General features: G+C 39.9%; 1 protein-coding gene across 1 annotated transcript in view; it reads right to left on the bottom strand.

Annotated features, from left to right (window-relative positions):
• Positions 1-4,784: 4,784 nt before the first annotated feature.
• cntn3a.2 (contactin 3a, tandem duplicate 2) overlaps positions 4,785-17,612 on the bottom strand; it is a 74,385-nt gene continuing 61,557 nt past the window's right edge. The window contains exons 17-23 of the mRNA XM_079558592.1: positions 16,856-16,926; positions 16,067-16,301; positions 15,354-15,463; positions 12,954-13,140; positions 12,141-12,253; positions 11,857-12,025; positions 4,785-6,811 (exon numbers count right to left, since the gene is read on the bottom strand). Of these exons, the coding sequence (XP_079414718.1) occupies positions 6,714-6,811; positions 11,857-12,025; positions 12,141-12,253; positions 12,954-13,140; positions 15,354-15,463; positions 16,067-16,301; positions 16,856-16,926 (983 nt within the window). The 3' untranslated portion in view covers positions 4,785-6,713. The remainder of the gene's footprint in view (positions 6,812-11,856; positions 12,026-12,140; positions 12,254-12,953; positions 13,141-15,353; positions 15,464-16,066; positions 16,302-16,855; positions 16,927-17,612) is intronic.

The raw sequence follows: 17,612 nt of genomic DNA, 5'->3' as shown, positions 1-17,612 counted from the left end.
AAACTCTCGGAACTTTAGTAGGTGCATCCTATAACACTCTTCAAAAAAGGAGACAGTAATCATTGTTTATTTTTAGTAAGTCTTTGCATCATCATCGCCAACGTGAAGTCAAACTCCACTGCATTTGAATGAACCTTTAATCTGTAATAAAACACTTAAATTCTGTAAATGTGTTCTTTATCCACCGTAAAGGATATTATTTCTGCCTCTTACTCTCATTTATATGCTTTTTCATAATGTTATGCATTTTATAGCTTTGATGGTGCCCCAAGGCGCCACTCACTCTTCCCGGCAGTAAAAGACAGTAAAATCTGCTGAAGCTGAAAATGACAAGGTACAAAGCATAATTCAGAAAGACTCGGAGAGAAAAAGCACCGCTCAGTGACTTGTTTTTATTAAGTTGTTCATTTAGAAAACAGAAATGCACAAAACAATATCATACATGCATGGCTCCAGCGTCTCAAGATCAGCTGATGGCACTTTTCAATGTGAAAATGTTTGCTCGATCTCACAGAGATCACAGTCGGGTCGAGAATACAACAGAAAGGTCAAGTGTTGTTGCCCACAGGTTTGATTTTAGAGGACGATCTGATTAACCGGTGCTGCTGACTTTCCAAATGTCTTAGAGTGATTCTCAAACAATGAATGTTAAGACTAGGGTCCTGATTGACCCTGATTTAGGCCAACTTGTGTTGGTTAGAATTGTAGGCTACATAAGCAAGCTGCTATGAGCAATGTTGCATGTGCCTAATCAGTCCTGCCTCTCTCCATGCCCCCTCTGCATTCACACATGCTGGTCCTCAATAATCCCTCAAGGACTCTGAACCCCCCATAATGTCCCTATTGTGCACATACATTCATAGTGTTGACATTGTCAATGTTAAACAACACACATCAACTGGACAAGGGTTTTTAGATTATTAGAACTTTTCAGTTGTCACCCTACCATCATCTGCTGACATTGTTTTTGCATTGCGGATTTGAGAGTTACAGTATTTTTTGCCTCATGTACTTTATGCAGTGGTTTCAGAAAGTTTTTACACTGATTTGCCAACAATATAGGGTTGCCAGGCATCAGCGGCCAAACTATCCGAAAAAAACAAAAACCTGTGGACATACGGTGTGGCGGGAATTTCCAAAGGATGTTACTGATTTTTACTCCTCTCATGATGCAGGACAGACCTCCTTTCTCTGTGTTTCTCACACACAGAAAAAACAGCTGCAATTACTTTAGCTGCTTTTACAAACAAAAATGTCAGGAGGATAAACTTAGGTGAATTAACTTGATCATTCATGAGTTTACTTAAGTAAAGTCTGACCAAAAGGAAAATGTGGATCATCAAGCGCATTAAGAAGCGTAGAAAGTCTTTGGGAGTTACCTGGAAAAAGATCTCTAGATTATAAGTTTTGTCATTAATAACAGCGTGTTTACATCAGAATATAGCTATAAATAGTAAATTTAACAGGTTTAAACAGCTCTGAAAAAACCTGCAGACAGATTCATTCACTTGCAGAAATGTTGAAAATGTGCAAACATAGAAATGGCGACAGATTTGCACAATTTTGGAAAAAGCAATGGAAAGATTTCACTGCTTTGATCCAATACAACGGCAGATGCCTCATGAGCCTGAGAGTACATTTTTAAATAACAGAATTAATACTATATTTTAAGAATAATTCTTGAACCTAGTAACAAGGAGAGGGGCTTGATTACTTCCTGAAGCCACTGTACTTGGTATGTGGTAGAACTGACAATACCGCCAGCTTCAAACTCGCGATGTGCTTGGTTGTGTTTGAGAACAAAACACAGGAATGTCTGCAGCGCATGGGGAAATCAGATGGTGCCAATGATAGCATTTTTTTTACCCCAAGCAACTCTTACATTTATTGTGAGACCAATCCCGTGCCTTTTATCAAATCTGGAAAACAGCACGGAAATTGGAAAGGTTTACAAAAAGACAAAAATACCACAACTACCTTGTAACAGGTAGAGTGTGTATGTCACTGCACCAGAAGGCTGTGTGGAGCGATAGCAGCTGTTGAGTCCTGGCTGCATGTTGATTTCTTCCAGATTGTGTTTGAGTGCGAATTACAATTGAAAAGTAGGACACATTGATTCAGCCTCGCTGTCGCGTTACTGAAATCACAACAGTACACATGCAGTATGCATGGATACTGCAAACAAAGGGCGGGGAGCTCCTGGCTTTTTCAATAAGCTTACCATTTTGCCATATAAAGCAACACTTGACCTTTATGCAAAAAAACAATTATGAATAATATCAATCTTTTAAAAGAGAAAAGCAGCCCCACAAAACATTACTGAACAGAAGTGTTGCATCTACTTTTGTACCATTGATGAACTTAATATCAAGAAGTTTGTTCAAACGATGCATTTGTCGTCAGTGTAAACATTGGAGACATTCTGAGACATAAGACAAGTAAAGCCACAAAACAACAAGGGTTCAAAGACTGCGCTTGGGACACCTAATTAACAGAGAATGCCTGGAAAAACTTCACATTGAATACAAAGTTAATCTTGCAAGGCGCTGACTGGCCGTACAAATATTTTCTAATTAGATTTTTCACAATCTGTGAAGCATCGACGTCGACTTTCTTCTGAGAATGTTTTTTTTTTTTATCATGAAATTTCAAATGCTTTCTAGCTGCCCAAAGCCCTGAACTGCGGAGAACTACAAATGGTTTAAGAAGCTACTGTACATTCCCTTTTCCAAACTTAAAAACTGGCCTTGCTGAAGAGCCAGAAATAATGACTGCAGACGCAAACTCGCAAATCCTTGAAACGTCCCATTGTACTGATGGGGTCATCCTAAGTCCTGAGATATCTATTTACCATCACTGCAATGCCCTTTTCAATGGACATCCTCCAGGCAAGTCCTAATTTAAGACACTTTAATGTTTCGCTAAATCAGACTTTGCCCAGGGTCAAGACAGACTGGTAAATAGACGCCTGCGTGGTGAAGGGGGACGGCTAACTTCAGCATTGAACAGTTCGCACACAAGGAAATGAACAAGGACGAGATACAATATCAGGGTTGCACAATACATATTGCTATGGTTTCGCAAAGGGTAAGCTCTCGCATCAACAGATTTCCTAAAACAGAAGAGGGAATATTGATTCCCATTTAAAACAAGTGTCTGGCTTTGATTTCAGGTCTGTTTCAGAATGTTTTGATGATTTAGAACTCCCTCTGATGTGCGAGCCAAGAACACAGTTGAAATTCATGGTTAATGAAGAAATAAAGACATGCAATTTTGGTCTCATGTTTAGACTATGGACAGGTGTTGAAAATTAGCACATGTGCTATAATACTTTAAACAACGCATGTGGTTCGTCCAAGACTATGCTGTATTGGACGAATACAGCGTAATTACTATGTCCATATATAAATAAATGAAGTGAAAATGAACTGGGTTGCATCTAGGGCAGGGTACTGTTATCCCCCCGATACCAATAAAGCAGTACTAAGTAACTTGTTTACTTTAAAAAATCCTTTTCGTAGTCTTTCTGGGGGTAATACAAGAGTTAATGGGATGATTGGGGGGTCTTTCATCTCCCCCTGGTGTCTCGGCCAGAAAACTACAATTGCAACTCTCCTGCCACCGGATTGGACCCACCAATACACACTAATGGAATCACAAAGAAGGAGCTAATAGGCTAACGGGCGATGCTAACTGCAGGCTAGCACCACTTAAGCAGTATTTACAACCCTTTGTTCTTTCTGTCAGCGTAGTATTTAATCTCATGGACAATTAATGAGTATAAAACCACAACATGCGGTTACTTAGTTCTGCTTTAATACTGGTACTTGAACAACACTGTAATAAAATATTTGTCACCAAGAACCATCAAACAGACTAAAAATTATATTTTTTCCCAACATAAAATATGTATATATATTTTTAATGTGTATGCTTTTTTTGAGCTGAAATGATCAAGTGACTTTCTGAAGTGCTGTCCATTGGCCCACCAGGCATACAAACTTAGTATCTAAATAAAAATATTTTATGTGGCACCTTCTTTCGATGTATATATATTTTAATACCAGTAGTAGGCCTACCTGAACTTATTTTCAATACCATGCTAGTATCCTTTAACAGTACCCAGCCCTAGTTGTGTTCCAAAATGTAACATGCTGATAATTATGATACCTGACAGTAATCACATCATGACTGAAAACATCCTAGACAAACGCCACATCTGGTCATGCCTATGGGCTCTAATCAAAAAGGTGGCAGAAAAACAAGAGGATTTGTACGGTTTACAGCGAGAAGCCAGACAGTGCCCAAGTACGAGTGTTGTCTTTCTGCCTCATGAGGAGGTGCGAGCCCCTTGTGTGACGTCGTTGCAATTGCTTGTATTGTGCAGCCCTAATATATAGATAAAGCACACAAAACTCAACAACAAAGAACAGCTTCACAAAATATTCACACACAGATGAGTGGACATGTTGCCAGATAATGTCCAAGCTGGTGGGGACTTTTTCATTACCAGCCTGGCACAGTTGGCAGCGCTGTTTAAACCCTCAGTGGGTCTTGGAGATGACAATGGAAACGCTTGGATTTCTGCGGGCCCGCCCAGATGGACATACAAAGCACAGCATCCATTTGTTCCCGAAACAAAAGATTTATCTCAACTTTAAATGTTGCAAATTAGTAAACAGAGCTTTCACAGTTTACCAGGGTCACCAAATCCAAAAAGAGCTTCAACAGTTGTGATGGATAACACCCAATAAGGAGCACGTTATGGTTGTTGTTGGTTTGTGGCTTTGGCTGAAGGTTCTGCAGTAGTCTTTAGTTCCCTTTACATTGACTTGCTATTTGGCAGTACCCATGTCCAACAATAGAAAGGTCTGTTTATATTCCATTTATGCAATACATTCAAATAAACCTCCTTGACTTGATTCGCTATGAGCAGCGTCAGTTCTGTAGTTATCAGGTTAATTATCTAGCAGCACTTTACTTAACACAGGAATAGCACCAAACATGGTAACTATGGTATTTACATGGAAACAGGACATAATCTATTTCACCGTGATACTGCATGACTCATCCTAACCTTAGCCCTCACTGTATGTAACTATTCAATTGCCAGGAAACATTGTTAGTGTATTCTTGATAATTGGGCTGCCAAGTGCATGATCACTCACTTACCATTATATTTCCATCCTTTAACCATGTTATTACTATGTTGTAATGTAAAGTGGGATCAGTTGTCCTGTTACCTTGTTTTAGTTGAGAAAAAACTTTGTTATTTGCGTTGTTCACAAATTTACAAATTTTGAACCACTTTTACTTGAGCACAGAAATCGTTTTTTTTACGGCAGCACAGCCTTTTAGCACAGTTTGTTCTGCTCTGTGCGTTACCTTATTCACCTGTCAAATACTATTTTTAGTAGCCAATTTATGATCATTTTTGTTATCCGTCCATGTCTGGAACAGAGCAGCTATTATGTTATTTTCAGTCCGCCAATTACGGTTGATGTAAAATAGGCTACAGTGGTAACTGATGACATGTGGGTTTTTGTTTCCAAATTGAAATGTGTGAAGGTTTCTTGGAAACAGAAGTGTTTTGACTTCTGATAAAACAGAGAATGGAAAAATATACTAGACCCACCTCATGCCTGCTATTTTATTTATTCTGCATACTATATGACCACACTGCACTTTCATATACTGTATGTAGATACGAAATCCTCAACAGATTAATGTAAAAATGCATTGAAATGTTACCTACAAAAAGGCTATGGTGAGACCTTGAGTTAGACCCGGTATTACTCAAATCTCTTTTTGACAATGTAGTTTCAGAAAGCATTGAAGAGAAACGAAAGTGTTTTGGCAAGTGTCCTTGTACACTTCGCTTTGACAAAATGAATTTCATGCACCTTTCTGGATGTTATTCATAGTGCACCTGTTGAAAGCTTACAAAAGCACAAAAAAGAAAAAGAAAAAGTAAAATAAATTGCGCACCCGAGACCAATGTCAGAAAAAAATGAAATGGATTTTGACTGATTGGAAGCGGCGGCATTTTAGCGTTTTGGACCAAACCTCAGACTCATCATTGGCCCTCGCTACAAAATGCATTAAAGATTAAGCAGCCCTAGAGGTGCGTTTAGCTCTTCACCACAAAATGATCTGGGGTAAATGGCCGCCGCTGCGAGATGCTTTATGACTTTCATCTGGGACACAACCAACTTTTAACAACGCACATAAAGACGAGGACGGCTGCAGTATGTTTCTGTGAAGCTGTAGGATCGTCCAAAGGCACAGGCACAGCTGAATGAGCGCTGAATGAGTCAAAACTGGAAATATATCAAAATACAAAGCAAAGAACTGCTAATAGGGAGAGTTTAAGGGGATTTAAAAGGATTTGTGTGGCTATTTTAGCGAGAACAACCAGAAGGCTGAGACTACTTTGGCACGTGAATGGAAGTAAGGCATCTGTAACTTTCTCGCGTCAAAATGGGCCATTGTATTCCCGCCTGGCAACAAAGCAAGAAATTAAAAATAAGCAACTTCTGAAATCTGACAGCGTAGTGTGCCGTTGTGCTGCCCTCTTACTGTGTACAACAACAAACATTGCAAAAAACTGGAACTCCAAAAAAGAGAGCATAGTCTCCTTTAGAAACTTTTAAAAGAAAAAAAAAAAAAAGAAGAAACTGTATCGCTGTAAAAGTGAAAAGTCTTTCGTTGTGTCATGACGTTGACCTGACAGTTGATATTGCGATGGTGAGGAGCAGAGAGAGGGGAGAGGTGTCCAGGATGCACCCACCGGAGCCACGGGCACTCATACCTGCAAACACACAACGACAACAACAACAAAAAAAAGAATAGAAAGAACAAGGTGAAAGTGATGCAAGCCTCGCTTCAGGACTAGGGCGTTTCGCAGCAGTCGGGGCACAGTATTTGTGTGAAAAGCCCGCAATTTTTAGACACCCATCTGAGAATCTCATCTCCAAACTTAAAACAGAGATGATGTATTTTCACTGTGGATTTCTCCTACCCCAGAGAAGCGTAATATGAATTCATGGATACAAAAAGCTTACTGTATGCACGCCCGGTATATGCACAAATACCAAAGCCCTTTTTATTTCTGTCTTATATCTGTTTATCTAGGGCTGGACAATCAATCGAAATCACGATCTCTACTTTGGCCAGTCTCAATAATCGTCAGGTTTAGAGATTTCTTTGGCAGAAACAGCACCTGGTTTTGGAGTTTGGATGAGACAATGGATGATTTTTGTGTGTTAAATGAAACTGGAGGAAAGTATTTGTTTTTGTTAGAGCTGAGGTCTGTATCAAAGGTATGTTTATGCAGTACTAAGTAACTCGTGCCCCTAGAGGTCATAAGCGCTACTACAGGTGTCATAGCATGTTGTGTGTTTTTACTCATTAATTGTCCGTGAGAGTAAATACTACGCTGCCAGAAAAGACAAAGGGAGAGAGGGATATTGTACATCCAGTAACACAATGGAGATATTTTTTTCACTCAAACTTGGCAGTAAATACAGTTTAAGTGGTGCTAGCCCACAGTTAGCTTTGCCCGTTAGCCTGCTAGCTTCTTCTTTGTGATTCCATTAGTGTGTATTGGTGGCTCCGACCCGGTGCAGGAAAGTTGCAAGTGTGGTTTTCTGACTAGAGACACCAGGGGGAGATGAAAGACCCCCCAATCATCCCATTAACTCTTGTATTACCCCCAGAGGGACTACGAAAATGATTTATTATGGTAAACAAGTTACTTAGTACTGCTTTATTGGTATCGGGGGATAAGAGTACCCTGCCCTAGATGCAACCCAGTTCATTTTCACTTCATTTATTTATATACGGACATAGTAATTACTACTTTAAGTTCATGAATCAAGTACATGTATTTATTTTAATTATGAACGAAAGAAAAAAAAAACTTGAGATTGATTAATATAAAAAAAAAAGACAACCTGTGAATCCTTTTTTTGGCATATCGTTTAGCCCTATGTTCATCTGTGCGGGACAGAGCGTGTTTATGAACACACATGAGATACTGATACTGACACCAACTAAGCTTTAGAAGCATTTGAATAAGGTGAAAAGCTTTTTAGAATAAAGATTGGTGGTACCATTTACAAGTTAAACCCTCCCACTGGCTCAGTATATATTCGGCCTGATCCAAATAAAGATTATTCGCGAACAAAACTTCTTGGATTTTAGGTGAACTGTCCACAATGCACATATGACTTAACATACAAGCCAGATAGTAGCCATCGGCTAATTTCCATTCGCGGTTACTAACAAGCTCTCAGTCATACAAGCTTGCAGCACCTGGTATTCCCACACGTTCTCACATCCTGCTGTAAACCAACCCTGCCTTAGCTTTAGAAATCAGATAAGATCAGGCATTCAGAAAGTGGTACTGTGAAAAAAAAAAGGCACCATATTTTTTGACAATACACTGGTATCTTGCATGAATTTTAAATGAACTGAAATTAAACGACATCCATCTCCAATTTTCTTTGTTTTATGATGTGTTCATGTGCAGCTGGTAGTATTATTAGTTGGGTTTCAAAACTGCAGCTAATTTTGCTCTAAACTAAAGGCACGTAAATGCAGAACAAACAATCAGAGCAGCCAACTGTACATAACAAGAGACATAAATTGTAACCGAATTAATGCCATTTCTTAGATCGCATCTTCGGGTTAAAGTGTTCACATTTCCATGCTTTAGCTTCTTAAGATATACACATTACATTCTGCCTGAAAAATATTCTCATTGGAGGTTTTCACAGAAACAGGAAGAGGTTGTGCAAAGTGCTAACAAGCTCAAACGAAGCACTGCACACAATGTTGTGTATGATCTGGTATATTATGAAAGCAGTTAGTAATGGGAGTGTCCTGTCTATGCTGCACTATACATTTTATGGTTTGTTTGCGCCACATAAGCCGTGTACTGTTCTCATTTTCTTTTGTTAATGGCGAAAATCAATGTAAACTATACAAGCAATGGGGGACAAAAAAAACACATCCGCTCAATACACTTTGAAGACTAAGGGTACAATGTGCACCACTGCAAACAATTCAAAGATTATTAGTTGTTGTTTTGAATATTATAAAGTAGCTCCAAGCTCCAAGTCATTGCCTGTATATGGACTGTGCACTCACACCCCCATTTGAGCACATGCTTTGACTTGCACTTATCAGTAAAATATGTGCTCAAGCAAAGGGAAGTCTCCGCTCATCACTTTCTCATGTAAGATTTAAGGCAGTCAATTAGCTCTTCTGGATCCCTGACAACTCTGTAATGAGATAATATCCTGCTAAAATCTTTCCTGGCATGAAATATATATTATTAATCCAAAAGAAATTATGCCCGATTGAAGGCTTATGTATGTGCTCGTGAAAACACATTTGGCCTCAAAAGCGATGGGGAAAAAATGGTAACTAGGTAAACAAGAATAGGTGAATTTTAACACAGCATATTAACAATGCCATTTTTATTTTTTTGTCCCAGCTGCAGCAGAGGAGCCCACCGCTCCAGTCCCAACGGGCCACAATCGTATCCAGTAACGGGGGGGGGGGGGGGGGGGGAGTCAAGCTCGCAGACAGAGATGAATTGTGCGACAAATTTCAGCAAATTTTGAGCCAGCGGAGAGCCCAGCAGAGGTTAGCGAGGACGCAGCTTATAATGAGTCAATGAGGACACAACGCCCCAGTTGGCTTCAAAGAGGGATAAGTGGCTTCATTTACAAGAGTGTGTAAATAATAAAAAACAGATTATCCTCGCGACTAAGGTTATGGCTACATGTCAAGTTTCTGCCTCGCAAGATCAGCATATTTTATTGAAAGAAAAAGGATGATGATACTGGGAACACATTGTTTATTAGGAGAACAGGACAAAGCGTAATGGAAGGCTAGAGAAATGATGCATAGCTTTTTAAAAAAAGGCTTGTTTTCCGAAAATTGCACCTCATCTCGCAAACAGACGACCAGCCAAGAACACCCTTGGCACATATCAACATGATAATTGTGATACGAGAACATTTTGTATCTTGAAGCCAATCAACAACACTGCTCCTTTCTAATTATTTTTAATCACTTCTAACCCCTCTCACTCCCTCTCCAAATTGCCAAGCTCCGGGAAGCCAGCCATGCACTTGACACCGGTAGTGACATTATGGAGTTTGCCTTTTTGAACTGCTCGCAAAGATCTCTTCCCATGATGCATTTTTCTTGGGCCATTATTGACTACTTAAGAGCGGCTTTTAATATTTCTTATTCTCGCCTTTTTTTTTTTTAATCAGTGGTCTGCAACCTTTTGGATCGAAAGCGCTAATTCTTCCTGAAAACAAATAAAGTCTTGTCCTTGAAGACCCAATGAACATGTGAGGAGTATGCCAGACCTAAACCAGGTCTAAACTAGGGTGGTTCCAAATCCGACCAGGACTTGAGCATGTCTAAAGTAGAACTAACCCAACACTTAACCAGATCATCTTTCACCAGATACTAGCCAAAGGGCTTTTTGACATAGGGCCTCATTTCCTAGTCATCCAGAGTGTTGTTGAGATATATATATTTTTAATTCATGCAGTCTTTATATTTGAAGAGTTTAGCGGTGCTAGGCTAGTGCATGTCTATGGTAACTAGTAGCCTGCATTAAAAACAGTCTGACCCAAGCACAGTGCACCTGAGGCAAATAACTTTTACCGCCAGACTATCGATATGTCTGTGTTGACTGAATACATTTTTTAATATAACCATTTTGCATTTAAAATAACTTATATTTGAGCAGCATCAGCTTCCTGGTTGTAAGCTACGCAGCGGCGGAGTGATCTGCTAGAAAATAGTCCCTCAAAATGTGGTATAGACATTTATATTGGTAGTCTGGCATTTATATTGGTAGTCTGGTGGTATAAGGGATTTGCCTCAGGTGCACTGTGGAGTGGGTCAGACTGTTTTTAGTGCAGGCTACTAGTTACCATAGACATGCGCTAGCCGAGCGCTAGCCTAGGACCACTAAACTCTTCAAATATAAGGACTGCATGAATTAAAAAAATATATATCTCAACAACACTCTGGATAACTAAGAAATGAGGCCCTATGTAAAAAATCCTGAAATATGCCTTTAGACCCTAAACTTAACCAGGTGTAGTCCAGCTTTACCCAAATCTAAAAGGCCAGTGTAATGCCTCAAAACTCATCTATACTGATCTTTTTCCTCACGTTGCTGCTGCGTTGTCGTCACATTTTTGACATTTTTTTGTCACTTTTCTCTTGCTCTTTTGTGGCTTTTCTCTTGCATTTTTATCACACATTCTTTTGTCACTTTTCAACGACTCTTTTGTGGCTTTTTCATTGCGTTTTCATTGCATACTTCTGTCGCTTTTTCATCACTTTTTCATCACGTTTTTGTCGCTCTTTTGTTGCTATTTCAACACTTTTTTTGGAGAAGTTTTAAATTTGGGTAAGGCCAAACTGGAGAAAATGTGCTCGGTTCAGGTGGGAGTTAAGAGGTTAAACATACAGTAGGTAAAGTAAGTCTTCGCCACATTCAACATTTTCTCAGCAAATATACATCTAAAAGTGCTATATATAAATGATTGAAACAGATATTGAAACAGGAGAAAAGCATTGGACACATAAAGGAAGGTATCGAGTAAAAATGTAAGCACTTTTAGAAATGTGTTTACAGAGAAAATTGGCAATGCTGAACATAAAATAAATAATAAAAAACACAATGACAAGTGACGTTCAGGGAGTTCTTGAAATCCTTAAAGGAGAATTTCATATACTGTGTCAACATATTCTTCCAGTTTGCCTTGGTAAGCCCGATTTGCAGTATATCTGTAGTACAAATAATGAACTCACTGAGTTGGTGGACCCTGATGGGATCTGAAGCCGGTCCCAGACCCCCTTCGCTCATGGTCCTGATGTGAATGATGTAGTCTTCGTCATCCTCCGGTAGACTCAGCTCCGCCGATGAGTTACTGGTGGTGAGTGTATTTACCTCTTTGTGCCTCTGCCTCCTGTATGACAGCTGAACGGGACACAAACGTGTTGCAGTGAGAGGACAGCCCTCTCCACACACTTCCCAGACACATTCAGCATAATGGGAATAAACCGTGGATGTGAGAGCGAGGGGTAGAGCTCACCTGGTACCCCGTGACTTCTGACTCGGACTCCATCGCCACTACAGGCTCCCAGTAAAGAGACAGGTGAGAGCCAATTAAAGTCCATTCCACATTGAGGGGTGGCTGAGCTGGAGCTGTAGGATGAGAAAAATATTTAAAATGTCATGATCAGAACATACCACTGACACTCAGGTCCTAAAATATATTGTATTATGCAATATTATATATTAGTTGACAGCCACAGTCTATTGGCTTCTGACTTTTGGGGATTTGACTTTCCAAACTTGTTTAAAACTTGTGTGCGTTTAATCCATAGAGCTGCATTTGAATGTAATAATGTAGTTTGCAACAGAAACACAGGTGTGGCACTCGGATAAATGTGCTAATGTGTGCACTTAAATGAGGCATAAGATAATGTAAGTACAGTCTTTGTAAAGGAAAGACTGGAGGAAACGCACAAATTACAACGCTCACTTTGAAAGCATTACTCACCAAAAAGAAATTGCAAGACATTCGGACATTTTGAAAGCAACCATTTTGGACTGAAAAAACAAGCACTATCTTGCTGCAGATTTCTGACTACACTGACTGACATCGTAAAAGGAATCTGTCCAAATAATTTGAATACTGATGGATCCATTAGCTTGAGGCTCTTTTGTTTACTTACATTTGAATTCCACTTTTGACACTTCCTAAAAGTTCATTCCAAGTGTAACCCCCACATATATATTTTTATTCAAACTTTAGCCTTTGTAATTTCCGCCTCCACCTCCGGTACATGCTGGAAATCAAACAGCTGAACAGCGCTGACACCCGAGGCACTTGCAGACTTACGTGGTTTTTTGGTGGTGACATTGATTGCAGGGAGAAAGGGCCCGGTGCCTGCTGTGTTGAAGGCGCTCACGGTGAGGAAGTACTGCGTGTGTCCTGCCAAACCGCTCACTGTGGCAGATGTCTGGTTCCACGGCACACGCACTTTACCCATGGTCTCCGGTTTGGTGTCGTCTTCCCAATATACCACCTATTTGAAAAGATATTAAGATGCATTGCCATTAACAAGTGATTGCAAATATCCTTTCTCATTCTTATCTTTGGTGATGTTTGCATGCGTACTTTCTTCCCATGTTAAGTTTCCTATGTACTTATCAATGGGCAAGAAAAGCTCTTTTCTTTGGTCCTCATGGCGGGGATCTGACATTGCTGTTATACCACCCCCTGGTGCCCTGGGGCAACTCCAAAAGTCACTTGGTAAACAGGGTTCTAATATTTGGACCTCATTTAAACTGCTTAAAAGCATGGCTCCAAAGAGTTTTTCTTTTTCTAAAAATGACGATGACTCATGTGGGATGCTTTTTATTGAATGTGGAGACCTCACAGGCAGTGGTTGGCATTGCGATTCCCACCTGGACGGGGCCTTTCTGTGTGGAGTTTATATGTTCTCCCTGTGTGTGCGTAGGTTTCCACCGGTTTCCACCTACCACAAAAAATGTACACTTGTTCTCTACATTTTCAGCGCCATGTGTTTGAGCTAGTTTTACGGGCAGGAGTGCCGAGCTGGAGGATTAAGGGGGAACGTGGAGCACCCAGAGGACAAGGGGAGAATGCACTCCATACACGCAGGCACATCCAATCCGGGAATTGAACCAGAGACCTTCTTGCTATGAGGCAAGAGCGTCAACCTCTAAGCTTTGGTTCTGCTACTTTTGCTCATAAAAAAAAAAAAATATATATATATATATATAACTACATTACTAGTATTTGATGTAACTTTTGCAGAAATGAATGAATGAATTATGGATGCGTTTCTGATTCATGTAGTGATTTCCAGAAAGGAATTATGTAAGATTTAACAAGGCATACTGCCAGACGCAGATGAATGTAGCTGACATTTAGGAGCAATTCAGACATACATATTTTATGAAAGCAATCAATGAGATCTTTTCAGAATAACAACAATCAAAACAGCATTCTGGAGGCACTGACCAAACACCAAAAATGGTAATAAATATTCCCTTGAGCCAAAAAAGTCTCCCTAGTTAATTAATTAATAACTTCACTTATTGCTTAAATCATTGCAGTCACATTATGGGGCTTGAACAAGTATTAAAGGGAAATGACGTTTGGGCATCAAACCGCTGCCTGAATAAGATTTTTTAATAACTCTTGTGCAGGTGCAGGGATTGCATAATAGAATGTAACTAACTTTTGTTTTCGGTTTTTCAAATAATACACATACAATATTTCTTTAATTCTCTTTCCTGGTTTTGGGCCAATATTGAGACTGCAAAAAACAACGGAAGTCTGGATTCTTAAAAGACAGATCTGAGAAAAGAGCTTTTAAAAGCACGACTTTTGATCCAAGACACAGCGGTTTTATGGACTCCGCCAAAGTTTACTCTTGTTCAAACACTTTCAAATGGACAGTAAGGCAGAAACTGAGTTTAGAGTTTCAAAAAACTTTAAAAGCAAGCCGGATGTTTTTTGTTGTTGTTGTTGTTGCAAGGAGGAAGCATCTGTAATTGTTTATGTTGTAGAAAAGTGGACAAGGGTTTAGGCTGCCCATTGCACAAAAGAAACACACACACACACAGCGCTGCAACGAACATTTCAAAATGCTGAATAAAAACAAATGAAACTGTAGTTTTATTTATTGTTTGTTTAAAGCTACATTTTAGTGCTTCCATCCGCAGACTTTGAAAACTTTACTGTTTCTGGTTTAATGGTATTTTATTTTCTTGTGCAGCACTTTGGAAACTGTGCTATAGAAATAAAGTTGGATTGGATTGAAGGTGGTCTGCATCGCAACCAGCCACTTTCTAACATTTGAATTTGCTAAACAGCGTTTTTCCATTTTGTATATTTAAGTAGGACAAATGAAATTTAATATTACCTGAATACAAAGAAGTATATATTATTAAATCATTTGCAGAACATGGTTTAATTGATTTCCAAGGTACTACAGCCAGACCATAGTGGCTATAAATGACAGCGGCAGAAAAGACACATGTGGACAGGCAATTTCTCTTTGTTCTGCTCAAACGGCCTGACATGTTTTCCTGTCGTGTAGCTACAAAGAACTGTATAATTTTTGCTATAACTGTTTTCCAACTGAAGCAGCCATTTCCATGGCGACTGGAGTTGGGAAGTGATGGCTCAGAGGTACAACGGGTGATGACAAGCATTTGAAAAGCGTTGTGTGCGATTTCTATTTCCATTTAAAAGAGTCAAATGTACCTCATAGCCCAGAACCCTTTCAGGGGTGAAGGAGAGCGCCTGCCAATTCACCTCAATCTCGGAGGCCGAGACACTTCTGGCCCAGACCCCCGCTGGCATCCCACTTGGCTCTGAAAAACACAACAGGACACTGAGCTGGGCCACCTTTCCCACAGCGAAAAGCAGCCAGAACAAATCTCTTCATTCCTGTTACGTTTGGAGCACTGTGGAGTTAGCCCTGATCTCTGCTCCATGAATCATCTCACAGGTGCAGATGGGAAATAGACTGAGCCTGCTCCACGCGCTGACCCTCACTTAGCATGCTGAGAAGTAGCATGGATCTAAATGCCAACTGCTTCTCATTTTAGCACAGTCATTCAATGGAGTGCTGATATTTGGAGGCATCTATTTGCATGTAAATGAGGAGCATTTTTTTATGTTTTCTTTTTGTCCGGACCTCAACCATTTACAAAAGCTGTATTTCTCTTACTAGTGCTGCTGTTGTATACAATTTTGCCTTTGTTCAGTTGCAGCCAAATGTGTTATAATGTCCAGAATACATCGTCGTCTTTGTGATTTCCACCCTCTGAGAGTGGATTCTACTTTTGCAGACATTTTACATGTCATGTGAGGACAGAAGCGGCTTCCACACAAACCGAGCTGAATACACAATGTGCTTTCCTATAGTTCTGCGCGGGTCATAACATCAGTTTCCTCCGCTGCATTCCTCTTACCAATTTCGGCGGAGTAGATGGTGACCACAGGGCTGAAGGGTCCCTGTCCTTTGCTGTTGTAAGTGCCCACTTTGACATGGAAGGGCGAGAAGGGTGAGATGCTGTCGTTTTTATAAACATAGCGGGCGGCGCCGGGGGCAGAGGTGGCGACGTGGGTCCAGCTCGCATCCCCAAAGGCCCGAAAGGCGATGATGTAACCGAAGCTTTCACCATTCTGCAGCTCTTCTGGGACAGGCTGGGAGGGAAACACAAAACTATAGTGATATTAAAACATAGACAAACCGCTCACGTTCGCGCTTTCAAGAGGCGCCGAGAAGAGCGTGACCCGCAAATTGCTTTTTGTGACCCACCTGACAACACTAAATAATATCACCAAAAAAAAAGCTTTTAATAGAAATCTAGGCTCATTATAGATTTGCTTTAAAATTTGAATATTATTTGTGCAGCTAATGAAATGCAAAAACTGAAATAACACAAAAGCTTTCGCAAACTAATGACTTCTTCAATATCAACCTTGTTTTTCAGACGCAAACCTGCTTTCGTTTATTGTATTGGGCTTCCATTGTGTGAAAGCAATTTGCCACAGATCCCCGCCTCATTAATGACCATAACTGTCATGCGGAGTCTTGTGTACGTCGCTTTAGGTTAGAAATTATCATGAATGCGAAGCAACACTTCAGTAAGATATTAATATACGCCCAAAGAAGGCAAACAGAGCAGGATTTGTTCAAGTGAGAAAAATTCCCTCAGAGACAAAGGAATATCAGCGACATAAAACTGATCACTTACCTCCCAAGTGATGACCAATTCAGATCGGCTCCCGCCTCCTCCACCCACATTGCCTGGCGCTGCATCAGGAACTATAAAAATGCATACATATAATTATCTATATGTGACTCAACTTTAGCACATACTTATGATTGAAAATGATCATGTTCAGCAGACAATACCATTCTTTATGTGATATTGGCAAAGATGACAAGTAGAGAAGCGTTTTTCTGTTCTGTTTTCTGCCATTAGTGGCGTCATTGAACCAAATGAATCGTAAAAACAAACACATGTAACATTGAGTGATTTTCATTTTGATTTTAGTTTGTAACAAAACATGCACTTTGGTGTTTTTTGAGCTGTTGAATTCCAAATAAATGTTTGTTTCTTTTAAGACCTTGCATTGCAGTACCTTCTTGCTTTCTCATATTTTGAAGTTGTTACATCAGAATGCGAATACAGCACCATTCAGAGGTTTGGAATGGATTGTTTAATATCGATGGGAAACCTCTGAAAGGTGTTGTTTTGTAATTGAAACAAAGCATGTTTCCTCATATCAAATTGATGACAAAACTGGCAAATTGAATTCCTACTTGACTTATGCCCCTTATGCCCCTGCAGGCCACAAGTGCCGCTGCAGGTGTTGTAGTATGTTGCATTTTTTTTTTAAGTCATTAATTGTCCGTGAGAGTAAATACAGAAGAAACAAAGAGAGAGAGGGATATTGTACATTGTGCCACAACTAGTAAGATTTTAGGCCCGAGCCGAGATGTCCCAC

This window comes from Gobius niger, assembly GCF_951799975.1.
Source record: "Gobius niger genome assembly, chromosome: 6".
In the NCBI taxonomy this organism is placed as follows: Eukaryota; Metazoa; Chordata; class Actinopteri; order Gobiiformes; family Gobiidae; genus Gobius; species Gobius niger.
The sequence above is the reverse complement of the archived record's forward strand: the minus strand, read 5'-3'. Positions and strand labels throughout refer to the sequence as shown.